The 15,393-nt window shown below is 38.6% G+C and overlaps 1 protein-coding gene across 1 annotated transcript; it reads left to right on the plus strand.

Annotated features, from left to right (window-relative positions):
• The first annotated feature begins 13,964 nt into the window (after positions 1-13,964).
• LOC145689138 (zinc finger BED domain-containing protein 5-like) lies at positions 13,965-14,357 on the plus strand. Its single transcript, XM_081763270.1, has one exon. The coding sequence runs from the start codon at positions 13,965-13,967 to the stop codon at positions 14,355-14,357; it is 393 nt and encodes a 130-aa protein (XP_081619396.1).
• The last annotated feature ends 1,036 nt before the right edge of the window (positions 14,358-15,393 follow it).

Genomic DNA, 15,393 nt, shown 5'->3' on the forward strand with positions numbered 1-15,393 from the left:
ATAACGTGCCTAGCGACGGCTTTACATTATGAAGATTATATTAGTGAAAATTAAACGAATATAATTTTACAACTTAATATACATATTACTAAATGTTGAGCTCCCCGTTACTATGTGGTTAGCGTATGCACCCTTCTCGAGCGAGGTTTGATTCATGGTAGTAGCTCATGTGTTTCAAATCCGATGTTAAACTGTAGGTTCACGTCTTGTAGAACTTTGGTACTGAAAACGACGCTAAACTATAATCTAATTTAATATTACTAAATATTAAAAAATAATGACTTACCAAGGTGACGTCAATTTGGCAGTCATCAAATCCATTTTATACTTTCACTTAATCCAGTGGATATTAATATAACAATTACAAGACACACACGCATATAAATACTCAGAAAGAAGCACACACACACGTACTCATACACAAATATGAACACTTCAAATTTATATACATGTGGTGGACTGCGCTGCATCAAGCACTGTTATCTTCGTCATCATCTTCTCATGTATCTGCATTATTTGATTCATCCACAGATTTATTTGTACGCATCATTCATTTTACCATTTTCGGGAGGGTTCAGGGTTCTTTCCTCATTTAAAGAGTCGGTTCTCTGTGTTGGAAAGAGAATCAGGGGCGGAAGGCGGAATTCATATTTTATGAATGGATAACATTTTAAGAAATATATACAAAACATGCCCCTTCCGACACAGCATTGAAGCATTTCTTTTAGCGGTGCATTACTATGTTCCACTGACGATCGTACTCCCTCCCCTCTCAAGTTGTAAAGTGAGAAGGGACAGGAACATCGCAGATAACCTCACACTCAAGGTTCAGTTGACAATAATAAAACTATGGGTAAGTAAAAATCTTGTGCAGAGTCACGTTTTGCTTATTTTTGAACATTTCAGTGAATTCAACAATACAACAGCGGAAATACTAACTGGTTTTATTACTCCAACCTAGGGATAATTCCCAACGGTGAACCATCTAATTTTTCGTTCTTTTTCTGTTCTCCAGAGGGAAGAATGAGATTTTTCCAAGATGCTAAAGTCAAGATGCTAGATGCTAAATGGGAGTGAATTATGCTAGATCTAGCACCAAGATATGGCGTCACTGGCAGGCTTCGATATGTACAGAAATTTCTGCCAAAGCATACAAAGAAACAATAACACAATAGTTTCGATAATATCTGTGTGGTCCTTCGGTAGGCTACACATTCGGTAAGAAGCTCAATCCTAATTGTAAAATTGGTAGGAGGAAAAAGTAGTTTGGACTGCACCCGTTGCCAAAACAAAAGACTCGCAGCCGGCTTGTATAGATATTTGAATTCAAATTTTCAAGTATCCATATACTGAGTGCCCATATCGTGTATGCATGCATTTGCATGCATTATTTAATAAGTAAATAAATTACACACACAATTAATTATGTCATGATAAACGATGTTTATTGGGAAGAAAAAAACCTCTCCAAACAATGAAGATTAATCTTAGACTGGAGAAATGGTTATCCTTCGTTTTCATTATCATTTGGCCATGAAACAAACGCCTGACAGATATACAACCCCTAGATACAACTATGTGATGTTGTAATATATGACTCGTAGGGTATGATGCTTTATTTTTTCAAAAAATTCAGTACTTCTAGTGAAATGAAATCTTTAGTTTTGCGTCCCACAGTTATACCGGTTAGGCTAAAGGAGACAGTGATGATAAGAAATGAACGAAATGGTGGAATGAAGAAAGTGGGAGGAAACAGCAGAACCCCGAGAAAACCCACGAGCACGGTGTTTGTCCACCACAAAGTCCACACGGCGCGATCTGGGATCGAACCAGGGACCCCAAGCACCGGAGGTGAACGCTCTACCACTGAGCCACCGCGCCCCCACAGTACTTCTAGTGTACCCTTAAAAATATAATAAAGAACTAATGGCCATGTTTTTAAAAAAAAATATCCAATTAGAACTGGACAATTTACACAAAATTTGGAATCGACAAATGAAAACGGCACGTTTCTAGCACTTGTGGGTTCGAGATTTCATTGTTGAAACGATTGAATACAAACATATAAACTTTTCCGTGAGGAGAAACATATACGCGTAAATCTAGTATTTTAATATATAGATAATAATTGGAATAGTTTTATTTTCGAGTGCTATTTTTTTAATATTCGCAATATTGAAATTTTTGAACTTACATTTTTCACGTGTTTTAAAAAAAGAGATATCATTACTAGTAAAATTAACCTAATACAAACATTCTTATTTTTCTCAATTTTTCCGGAAAATCGAAAAAAGTGTTTTTTTAAAAAACAGGTTCAAAATTTCCGGAAATTAGACAACACTAGTTCAGACACACTTGTACTTTGCCCAGCATTAAACTCTGATCTCAGTTTCGACGCAGTTCGCTGCCTGTTCTGTTTTACCCGTCTGCTCAGCCTACGACATCCAACATCTGTAATGAGGTGGGGGCGCCCAACCCCTCGACATTTGGACGTCTTTTTCCCTTGGTTTCGCCACTTGTTGAAGACAATCACCACAGCACTCCTCGAACACGTGACAAGTCCTGCAGTTTCCGAAATTCGCGTGCCGAGTGCTTCTGAGTGAGTACTTTCTTCAAAATAATATTAAAAATTATAGAAAGATTTTCGAGACATTTGAGTCGAGTCGAGATTTTTACCAGCTGTCTCGACTCGAAAATTCGAGTCGAGAAATACGTTTGTCTCGACTAGTCTCGAATTTTACAAAGTGTGTCTCGACTCGAATTCGAGTCGAGTCGAGTCGAGATTCGAGACATGTCTCGACTCGTGCGCATCCCTACTCCTTCGAAAAAACTGGAGATACGAAGAGTCACTCGGGACAACCACTATTTCGGGGCAAAATTTGAGAAATTTAAATGAAATACACTTCCAGTGTCCTTTTGTGTCATAAACAATAATTTTTTCCCATATTATTCTAGATATTCTTACATCCTTAGTCCTGAAAAAGATTAGCTCACTCATTCCCCAGGATCTATTGAAATATTCAATATTTTTTCATGTTCGAGGTAAACACTGTATTATTACCCCAAAAATATTATAGGCTTGTCCTTTGGACAAATCATGTAGATGGACCGCAGTGACTCAGTGGTAGAGCGTTCAACTCTGGTGCATGGGGTCCTTGGATCGATACCAGCTCGTGCCAAGTGAACTTTGTGGTGGACAAACACTGTGTGCATGAGTTTTCTCGGTGTTCTCCCGTTTCCTCCCACTTTCTTCATTCCACGATTTCTTTCACTTCTCACCAACACCGTCTTCCTTAACCTAGTTGACATAATCGAGGAACGTAAAACTTAAATATTTAATTTCATTTTCTTTCAAATCAGCTGGGTCGCTACTTAGACAAGCTTATAAGTATTTTCTTTCCGCATCTTTCTGTTGACTTTTTGTGGCCCAATCCTCTCAATATCTAGAATTTTGGAGGTTTTACCGCTTCAAACAAAGGTACAGGGCACAAAAAAGAAAGAACATTTTGTCCGATTTGCCGACGGTAGATTCACAAAATACGAAACATATGAGTAAATACATTGTTCCAAACAGCATGTTGTAAATCATAACCAGTCGTTCTCCAGAAAAAAAAAATATTTTTTCCCTCCCAGCTGTAAAAGACTCAGGAACACAGATAAAGTATAACCCCTATTTGCAGATGCGGATATAAGAGGTTGCCAGATTTATATATTTATTTTTAGATCTAGGGATTTTTCGTACGGAATACCAATTTTTTAAAAGTGTGGTCTGTAGATTTTCTGTAGTCCGCATACTGGAAGACATGGACTTTATCTGGTAATCGGGGCATATCAGCTACGTATAGAAAATATAATAAAGGGGATAAAGCCGACCCTTGCGGTACTCCAGAGAAGAGAAAGATAGGATATGATAAACTGCCTCGTACTGAGATATAGGTAATACGATTGATAATGAAGTTGTATATGAGGCGAATATATGGGATAGGGAGATGGAATTTGAGAAGTTTGTATATGAGCGCAAGGTGCCAGACCTTATCGAATGCTTTCTCCAAGCCAAATAACACTAAACAGGAAGATTGAGGCTGAATTATAATGTTGTGTAATGAGCGTTGTGAGTCGGAGTAGCTGATCATTGATAGAGAAGCCTGGCCTAAAGCCTGCTTGTGTGACTGGAAGTAAGTTTTGATCGGCAATGAAAAGATGTAATCGTTTGACCAGAATACCCTCTAAGATCGTACTGAAGGTGGAAGTAAGTTGGATAGGTCTATAAGATGTAATATTCTGCGGAGGTTTGTGTGGTTTAGGAAACATGAGCGTCTTAGATCTTTTCCAAGCTAATGAAAAAAAGCCAGTGCACCGTATGAATGTGTAAACATTCGCGAGAAGAAGCAGTAGGGCATTCTTTGATATGGCGATATGTCACGTTATCGAGACCAGGTGCAGTATTTCGTTTATTATGAAGAACTTGAGAGATTTCGTGAACAGTGATGGGAGCAGAGACAGCAGCATTGGTAGGTAAAATATGGGTAATATTTGGCTGAGATTGCGGCGATGAGGTATTAAGCTTGTTTGCAGCGTGAGGTGCGTTGTCAGGTGATGTTGTGAAAATTTCTTGTAAGTGGTTTGCAAATGGATTCACTCTATCTCGATCGGTAGAAATAGGTGTGTCGCATAATAAAATAGGGTAAGGTGTAGTAGTGAATTTCCCACACAATGCATTAAAACGAGTCCAGAATTTTGTAGGATGCGATGTTTTGAAAAGATTGTTGCATGTCTTCACCCAAAAGCGAAGTTCATATACTTGGACGTAGTTGTGAACTGTACTTGAAGTTGTTTGTGATGTCGGAGTACTTCTGGATTGCGAGCGCGGAGATAGTCTCGATAGAACTGGCGTGAACGTTTGATCATAGTGATTGAGGCGGAAGCTTAGGTTGATAGGGAACGGATTGTGTGGTTGGAATGTACAAGTTGCTGGCTTCCTGGATTGCAGAGATAATGTTGTTTACAGTCTGATAACAATTGTCGCCTGTGATGGGTTCGGTTAGATTACTGGTGAGGTCTGAAATATTTGTACGATATTGATCCTATTTAGCTCTATCATAACGTAAGCTCACTCGCAGTGGTAACGAAGAACTAGCTGTAGCTAAATATGGTTTATAAACTAGCTTGATGGGGGCATAATCGCTGCCCAGAAGATCAAGGATTTCGACATTGCAATGTGATACAAGGGTTGTTGAGGCGATAGGTATGTCAGGCTTGGTGTTTGAGATGGTGCGTGTAGCTTGCGGAAGATCAAGAATAATTCCAGTAGTGTGAGTCGATATAAAGTTAAGAAAATTGGTCCCGACACCATCACTGTGGCTATGAATATTGAAGTCAGCCATAATAATATATCTATTGAAAGTGTTGGAGATATATTGTACAAACTGCTCAGGCAATGGATGATTTGGTCTGATATATATAGTTACCAGCATTATTATGATATTTGTGAAATAAACAATGGCAGTGAGGTATTCGGGAACAGCTGTTCCAGGATAGTGATGCTGGCGAAAAGGGATGTGAGAAGAAATCCCTATGACCACTCCCATATTAGCTGAAAGTGTAGGAAGAGGATTTGCAGAATGGAGCATGCTATATCGTGGTAAACGACAAGAGCGAGAGCTTGTAAGAAATGTTTCATTAAGCAAGAAGACTGTGACATGCTCCTCAAGAAGAAGCTGTTCAAACACAATTTTGTTCTTTGGTAGTGACCGGACAACTTTAGAGCCATGATATTAATCGAGAGTATTGACATGTGATTTATCGAAATGAACAGTATTGCCGGAATAAGTTGAAATAAAATTGACATGGAAGGTGGTTTTTGCTGCTATTATGATTTGTTGTGGGATATGAAGCCTAATGAAAGGACGAATATTTTGCAGAGCTAGTGCTAGAAACGTTAGTAGCTTGTCTAATGAAACAGGAGCGTCAATCGGAAAAAAAAAATGAAATGAAATCTTTGAGTTTTACGTCCCACGGTTATGCCGGTTAGGCTAAAGGAGACGGTGATGATGAGTAATGAATAAATGGTGGAATGAAGGAAGTGGGAGGAAACGGGGGAACCCCGAGAAAACCCACGCACACGGTGTTTGTCCACCACAAAGTTCACTTGGCGGGGGCTGGGATCGAACCCGGGACCCCAAGTACCAGAGGTGAACGCTCTACCACTGAGCCACCGTGGCCCCAGCGTCAATCGGATGTGGAGTTGTTTGAACTGGTGTCGGTGGTTGCAATGGAACGACGAGTTCAAGATGGTCTTGAATAGGGTCTGGCTTTGCCTTACATTTGTAACTGTAGGCCGGATGCTGCTCATTACAAGTGGTACATTTTCGTGGCAATTGCAAGTTGTTACAAGCACGGGTGTTATAAGGATCAGCACAGTAGCCACATTTTTACTTGTACTTTTAAAATCGGATGTCTGATGAGCATTGTAAACCTGGCAGCGCAAACAGCCGATAGGCATGGGAACTGTTGTTCGTGATTGCTCTACTCGGTGTTTATGGTTATAACTGAAGGCTCCTGATGCTAATAGCTCATTGATGGTGACTTGATGGTTAGTAAGAACACGAGCCATATAGGTAGGGCCTTGGTCCTTTCGAATTCGTAGTACTTTCCTAATGGTGTGGCCTTCTAGCTTGAGCTCCTCTGGGACCTCTTCATCTGTATAACAGGGGTCAACACCCCGAATAACAAAAAATAACAATGGTGATCGTTTCGGTGGGGGAGGCTGCTTAAATGTGGAAGAGTTCAGTGATTGAATCTTCGCATTGGGACCGAAAGTATCAATAGGCACTTTGTTTTTTATTATGGTGAGAAGAGTGGATCCGGCGTTTTTTAAATGATACCATTCCTCGTATGGACGATTTGTGATATAGCTGCTCGAGGAAGGCACTTGCCTAGTTGGATGGGTCGAACTTTACATTATTGAATTTCACGTCGAAATTTGTGAGCAACATTGAATGAACTCAACGTGGAGTAGATCTTTCAGTATGATTTGAAGATAGAGCTGTGTCCATTGGAACTTGGCTTAGATCCGGATTAGAAGCGAGATGTTGGTTTTTCAGAGGTAGAGATTGTCGAAGGCGTTCGGCATAACTATCTGTCTGTTCCGATATATGTAGCGATCTGCTGCGGACAGAGCCAGAAGAGATGACTGAAGTTGCAGAGGGAACTGAGGCTTGAGAACCTCACCGCTGCTGCTGAGATTCGCTAATTGTGGAAGAGGCGTGGTTTGGATCCCTGCGGGTCCTGACATTCGTGTTGCTCTCGGTGGGTCCAGCTAAAACTTAAGATAATCCTGTATGCTTGCCTTTCGTTTTCCCTGATCCTAGCCGTAGGTCCGCGATCGAATAATCCGCCCGTGGGCAGATGCGCAAATGAATAGATATGTTACGCCTGTAGATGTGTGATGAATGATTTGATGATACAGGGTGTAATATTGATGATAGGTTTCACCTTCCAGCACTGAAAAGCGCTGTCAATATCAGTGAGAGCGTATGCGTGCTGGTTTCGATTGTGCGTTTGCTACAGAATGTCCAAGAAAGCACGTTAACATTTTCCAGGTAGGCCAGGTTTTATACAAAATACAGTTTTGATGTATGGTTCGTCAAGCTGATGAGAGAGTATCATCATCCAAAGATGAAATCCCTTCTAACAGCAAACTACGTTGTGGATTTATCCGTGAGAAATTACTTAACCCGCATTATACGGTTATTAATGGAATATTTATGATTGGGAACCCAAAAGAAACCGGAGTTTTGTTCTAAAAAAATTTACAAAACACCTTTCAGTTTCCTTCAAAGTAATCTACATTACATGCGAAACAATTCTGCACTCGTCTTTCTCACGGTTTGAAGCTTCTCTGGAACTCTTCAACTTTAATTTTGTCCAGTGCCCTGTGCTAAGCACTTTTTACACCTTCAACACCATCAAAACCCTCTCTCTTACAATTTTTCCCAATAGGATTGCCTACATCGGTTTAATAGCAATCACTTCTAGCCGCAATTGGCATCAAAGAAACCGGCGATCAATTGATTTCGATAAATGCTGTGCAGCTAATTTCCTTAACCTACAAGTGGAGAAAAAAGAAAAGAGGAGTAACATAAAGGTTTTCCTTCGTTGGTTTGGTTTTATTCAGATGAAATATTTTAGGAAACATTTTAACAGAAGGTGTAAAACAATAGCAAATACTATGTCACACAATCTCTGATGTTGGACCAATTAGAGCAGTTCAGAAGATTTGTTTGAATTTGACATGTTTAGGGTGTCGAAATAACACTTACTTTGCAATTGCAAAATATCGGAAAACGTTTTAAAAAGTGGTTAAAATAATAAAAAAAGAAACAATTTCGTTAATTTCTGTGAGGGAAATGGTAAACAAAGAAACCAAAAAGACAACGGAGAAAAATCCAAACAAAATATTAATTCAGAGAAAGACTCGAAAAATGTTTTTAAAAAGTGGCTAGAACGAAAAAACAGACAGTAGTAATGTCAATTTTGACAAAGAAAATGTGAAAAAGCAGCAATCGAGAAACAAGGAAGAAATATCTTCGCCCTTCGGGAGGTACCGAAGGTTGTTAGGGGAAGCTCGAAGACTTATCGTACAAAGGAACATATTTATAATGCAAAACGCATACTTAGGTCTGCAGTCTTCTTCTTTACTAATACATAGTGTACTGAGCACTTGTATCACCTCTCTTCTACATACGATCAGGGATGACACTTTTACCTTTGGCTTAAACGTGTATAATGCTTGCTAGATGGCCACTAACGATGTTTTACTTTTTTATCTCCGCAGAATAATATGTCTTCTTAAATGTATTTGGAATTTCGCGCGACGCCATGTTAGCTAAATTTTTCTTTCTCTTAATTTTTTGTTATTATTTTTGGACGATTTAAGTTTTAATCATTTCTACAGTACTACTGCCATTCACGAATAGTTTTATTTGTTTTATTTTCATTGTTCGAAGCATTCTTCAGATGTTTCAGTTCGACTTAGTTCTTCCTTCTTCCGTTGCCATAGCTTGTTCTTGCTTTGTAATTTGCTACTCTGAGAAGAAAGAGACTAAGTGCTATGTTACTTTCACAGTGAATATTAGGAAAGTGGTTGCAACTGTTTTGTGTGCAGGCGTTTTATGTTAATTATATGAAGTGTAACAGAATGTTGTTTGTGGGTTGATTCGCAATGGCTAAGTTTACGATGAAGACGGGTAAGAAACGTGAATTGGATAATCCAGAACTTTGTAGCTCAGAGAAACCAAAACAGAAGTGTAGGATATATAATGACCGTTATTTTGATTTCTGTTTTATCAGTAATACTGTTAGTAATAAGGAAAAGCCTCAATGTGTAGTTGTTTGAAACTGTTGGCAGCAGATAGCATGGTACCGAATTAGTTGAAGCGACATTTAGAAACTATGTACACCAATTCACAAGGTAAGGATCGGACATATTTTCCTCCGTAAACCAACCGAATCGAAACGAAATAAGTGCATTTTCTCAGCAAATGTATGTGCCTGAGAAAGCCCATCTAGCGTTGTACAATGTACCGTAGCATATCGTGTGGCACAATGCAAGAAATCTAACACTGCTGTAGCCGAGCAATTGAATTTGCTGGCAGCAATCGAAAGGTCTCTATTATGGTTGGTGAATCTGCTGCTAAGCAACCGAAAAGTGTACCTTCTCTTACAGTACAATTAGTCGTCGAATAAGCGACCTTACCGATGATGTAAATGAACACTTAATCCAGGAACTAAGGGCGAAGAAATTCGTGATTCAAATCGATGAGGCAACTAATAGTAACAGCGATGCGAACTTGATTTTCTATGTGAGATACCTAGCCGAAAATAATGAATTCTTGGAAGATCTTTTGTTTTGTGAGGATATCACACTTGGAAGAACAGGAAATGAATTGTTCGAAATTGTGGGTAAGTTCATGGAAGGAAACAGACTGGACTGGAGAAAATGTATGGGAATATGCGCAGATTTTACTCACTCTATGTTAGGACGTTATCAATGATTACTTACTGTTATACTCTGGCCGGTGAACGATGATTTCTGACAGCTTTGCACAAGGCTTCACCGAGCGAGCAGAAGACAGCAGGACAACCAATCTTAGGCTCAGAACCTGTCGCGTCTCCATGGTAACCACCGCACATTGCCAAACTTTCATTCACCCCCTGTCACCCTCAACGAGGAAGCAGACGATTCTCTCCTTGGGCGAGAAGCACATGGCAACACCGCACTCCTCAGTCGTCTTCGCGAGCTGAGCTGTCTGAAATCATCGTTCACCGGCCAGGGTATAATGATTACTAGCCCTAATGCACTCTGGACTCACTGCATTATACAGGGAATCCCTTTCTTCCAAGAATCTCAGTTGACTTAAATCTTCTTTGGTGTTGCTAGCTGAGAAAGTTTCCTTTTTGTGGCTAGTTCCCTGTTAGAGGGTTACGCCCTCTAATAGACTGGATTAGTGAGGGATTGAGACCAGGTCTAGGAGATATTTATTGAACTTTACTATAATAAATTTGAAATACTTAAGGACCTTTGCGATCCTTAACATTAGGTATGATGACTGGTAGTTATATTAGTACATTACGGTCAAAACGATAACATTAAAGTAGGTAGTGCAAACTGAAAGATGTACGTACATATAAATTAGAACGTATTAAAAGAATTAGGAATTGATTCATTGAATGCATTTGCAGAACATTTGACTGTGAAGTTGACACTAAAAATATAATATGAAAGATGACTACTAGATGGCAGTAGAGAGCAAACTTTGTTACTTCGAAGCTGTGAACAATAAATTTTTACACGTTTATTTTCTTTTAAAATGAAATAAAATACTGTAGGAAAATCTTGTTCTAGTTTTGTTTCACTGTGTAGTTGTTCACATTGTTCTATGTAATTCTCTTCCTACATTTAAATAACCACAAAACTATTTTCGATCTCGACGGTATGTAAAGAAAATCAAGGTGGCGCAATTAACATAAAGATACATGTAGCAATACCGGCCTCGAGGTCGGGGTATATATATTTTTTGAAAAGCACGAGACATGTGCTTAAATTTTTTTGAATTGAATTGGATGCGTGTAGGTTGAGTTTTTACCTGGTTTAAACAACTGTACCAGTTTATTTTTTCTTTTTATTTGTAGCTTTTACATTATGAAATATGTTCTAAGTCTTAACTCACGATATCCCCCCGGTGGCACGTATAACTTTGGGATTCGTCTGTTTATACTTAGTAAACCCCATAAACGTGTAGAGAGAGATCACGTGGATTTCTACGGAATTTGGAAGTTTTCTGGGTGGTAAAACTATTGCCTGAGTTTTAGCTGCGTTTATAGTAAGCATCCAGAAAGTATACTAGGTGTAGAAGTGATCGATGGCAGTCTGTAAGAAAGTGCTGATCTGCTGAATATACGAGAAAATGAGTGCTAGCAGGGTCGTGTCGTCCGCATACTGGAAGATATGCACTTTATCTGGTAATCGGGGCATATCAGCTACTCATAGAAAATATAATAAAGGGGATAAAGCCGACCCTTGCGGTGCTCCAGAGAAGAGAAAGATAGGATGTGATAAACTGCCTCGTACTGAGATATAGGTGATACGGTTGATAATGAAGTTGTATATTAGGCGAATATATGAGATAGGGAGATGGAATTTGATAAGTTTGTATATGAGCCTAAGGTGGAAGTAAGTTGGATAGGTCTATAAGATGCAATATTCTGCGGAGGTTTGTGTGGTTTAGGAAACATGAGCGTCTTAGATCTTTTCCAAGCTAATGGAAAAAAGCCAGAGCACAGTATGAATGTGTAAACATTCGCGAAGAAGCAGTAGGGCATTGTTTGATATGGCGATATGTCACGTTATCGAGACCAGATGCAGTATTTCGTTTATTATGAAGAACTTGAGAGATTTCGTGAACAGTGATGGGAGCAGAAACAGCAGCATTAGCAGGTGGGTTCACGCCATCTTAAGCTCTGAAGAGCCGAAGGAAATAAACTCATAAACTAGAAATTTATACTTGATCAATGCAGGGGTTATACTTGCTTTTGGACCACCCTGTATATATACGTTTTTTGCAACGGAAAGTTTAATAATAATAATAATAATAACAAAAAATACATCTTTCTCTGAAGTGCTAGCATCTTTAGATATTTCTTCCTTGTTTCTCGATTGCTGCTTTTTCACATTCTTTTTTTCAAAATTGACATTGTCTTTTTTTCGTTCTAGCCAGTTTTTAAAAACATTTTTCGAGTCCTCCTCTGAATTAATATCTTGTTTGGAGTTTTCTCCGTTGTTTCTTGGTTTCTTTGTTTGCCATTTCCCTCACAGAAATTAAAGGAATTGTTTCTTCCTTATCATTGTAACCACTTTTTAAAACGTTTCCCGATATTTTGCAATTGCAAAGTAAGTTCTTATTTTGACACGCTGAACACGTCAAATTCAAACAAATCTTCTGAACTGCTCTAATTGGTCCAACATCAGAGATTGTGTGACATAGTATTTGCTATTGTTTTCTACCTTCTGTTGACAATGTTTCCTAAAATATTTTGATCTAGAAAAAACCAAACCAACAAAGGAAACCCTTTATTTTACTCCTCTTTTCTTTGAAACTAGCTGCAGAGCATTTCTCGAAATCAATTGATCGCCGCTTTCTTTGATGCCAATTGCGGCTAGAAGTGATTGGTATTAAACTGATGTTTCCTGTTGTAGTTAATCCTATTGAGAAAAATTTTGTTTCTATTTTCTAAATAGAAACAGTGTTTCTATTTTCTCTTACAACTTTCTTAAATAATATATAACTTTATTCAAACAAAATATATAGCCAAGGGTTTTCAACTGTGCGGCGCCATTCCCTCGGGAGATACCGAAGGTTGTCAGGGGAAGCTCGAGGATTTTTAAAAAAGATCGTACAAAGGAACATATTTATAATGCAAAACGCATACTTAGGTCTGCACTCTTCTTCTTTACTAATACTTGTATAAACTTACTTCCACATACGATAAAAAGTGACCCTTTCATCTTCCACTTAAACCTGCATAATGCTTGTTAGATGGCCACTAACGATCTTCTACTTTTTATGTCCGCAGAATAGTATTCCTCTTTAAGTGTCTGAAATTTTGCGCCATGTCATGTTAGCTAAAAATTTTCTGTCTCTTAATTTTCTGTTATTATTTTTTGGACTATTCATAAGTTTTAATCATTTCTAAAGTACTACTGCCATTCACGAATAATTTTATTTGTTTTATTTTCATTGTTCGAAGCATTTTCAGATGTTTCAGTTCGAGTTGGTTCTTCCTTCTTTCATTGCCATACCTTGTTCTTGCTTTGTATTTTGCTACTCTGAGAAGAAAGAGACTAAGTGCTATGTTGTTTTTACAGGGAATATTCGGAAAGTAGCTGCAAGTGCTTTGTGTGCAGGTGTTTTGTGTTAATTATATTAAGTGTAATAGGACGTTGTTTGTGGATTGATTCGCAATGGATAAGTTTATAATGAAGACGGGTAAGAAATGTGAATTGAATAATCCAGAACTTTATGGCTCAGAGAAACCAAAACAGAAGTGTAGGAAATATATTGACCATTATTTGGACTTCGGTTTTATCAGTAATACTGTTAGTAATAAAGAAAAGCCTCAGTGTGTAGTTGTTTGAAGGTGTTTGCTGCAGATAGCATGATACCCAATTAGTTGAAGGGACATCTAGAAACTATGCACACCAACTCACAAGGTAAAGACCGGAAATATTTCCCCGTAAAACAACCGAAGCAAAACGAAATTAAAGTGCATTTTCTCAGCAAATTTCTGTGCCCGGGAAAGCCCATCTAGCGCTGTACAATGTACCGGTAACATATCGTGCGGCTCAATGCAAGAAACCTCACACTGCTGTAGTTGAGCAATTAATTTTGCCGGTAGCAATTAAAATGGTCTGTATTATGGTTGGTGAATCTGCTGCTAAGCAACCGAAAAGTGTACCTTTGTCTTACAGCACAATTAGTCCTGGAATAAGCGACCTTACCGATGATATAAATGAACACTTAATCCAGGAACTAAGGGCGAAGAAATTCGTGATTCAAATTGATGAGGCAAGTGATAGTAACAGCGATGCGAACTTGATTTGCAATGTGAGATACCTAGCCGAAAATAATGGATTTTTGGAAGATCTTTTGTTTTGTGAGAATATCACACTTGGAAGAACAGGAAATGAATTGTTCGAAGTTGTGGGTAAGTTCATGGAAGGAAACAGACTGGACTGGAGAAAATATATGGAAATATGCGGAGATGTTACTCACTGTATGTTAGGACATTATCAATGATTACTTACTATTAATGATTACTAGCCCTAATGCACTCTGGACTCACTGCATTATATGGGGAATCCCTTGCTTCCAAGAATCTCAGTTGACTTAAATGACCCGTGGCAATGTAATTTTCCATGTTTTTGAACTGAAACAGGAACTGTACTCGTATCGTGTGGATGAAAACCATCACAGTGTTGAAAATTTAATCGATTCTGCCTTTCTTCAGAAGCTGGCTTACCTTTCTGATATTTTTGATAAAACAAATGTTTTGAATGCGTCTTTACAAGGGAATGGTACACACAATTTTGCAGTTGTCAGACAAGGTGGCAGGCTTCTAAACGAAGTTGTTGCTTTAGAAGAGGACCATTGAAAACAGGAATGTTAGTGATTGCTTTCCTACACTAAGTAAGTTGTTAGAAGAAACCGGACACCAGCTAAATGAAAAAATCTAATCAGTGTTTGAGGAACACTTAAAACAACTTCATGTCCAATTCGACAAGTTCTTTCCAGAGGACACACAGCACAACTGGGTAATGAATTCATTCAACGCAGAGTACCCAAAAAATTTCACCACCCGAGAAGAGGAACAGCTTATTGGTCTTTATTCAGACTCCATATTGAAGACCAAGTTTCTCTCTACTTCGTTCTCAGTGAAGAACGAGTATCAGGAATTAAATAAAGAAAAAAAACATTTGTATGTTAATTTCTTCAATTCTCAAAAGAGAAGGGTGTGGATTCCCTAGAAAATATACTTGATACGCCAATGTTGATCGTAAAAGAATAATATATTTTTCAGGGGTCGGATAATACGGTCGCTGGCAATGATTATTTCAAATGGTAAGGCCCGGCAGGAAAATTTCAGACCTTGTGACGTTGTTCGATCGTGCTCAATATACCGTACGTTCTCTAGTAGCAAGAAATGCCGACCATTTGGCGCGTGCTTGGCTTTTGGCTTTCTACGTTTGTACTTGAAACACATGCTTTCATATAATCTGCCTTTTGTTGTACTTGCAAGCAATGTTCCAGACCCTTCGCAGAGCGTCATAGCATC

The sequence above is a fragment of the Thermobia domestica genome, chromosome 7 (genome assembly GCF_964235325.1).
Source record: "Thermobia domestica chromosome 7, izTheDome1.hap1.1, whole genome shotgun sequence".
Taxonomy (NCBI): Eukaryota; Metazoa; Arthropoda; class Insecta; order Zygentoma; family Lepismatidae; genus Thermobia; species Thermobia domestica.

What these genes read in the sequence shown, in the direction of transcription:
- LOC145689138 (XM_081763270.1), top strand. Translation starts at nt 13,965, where the DNA reads ATGGTCTGTATTATGGTTGGTGAATCTGCTGCTAAGCAACCGAAAAGT.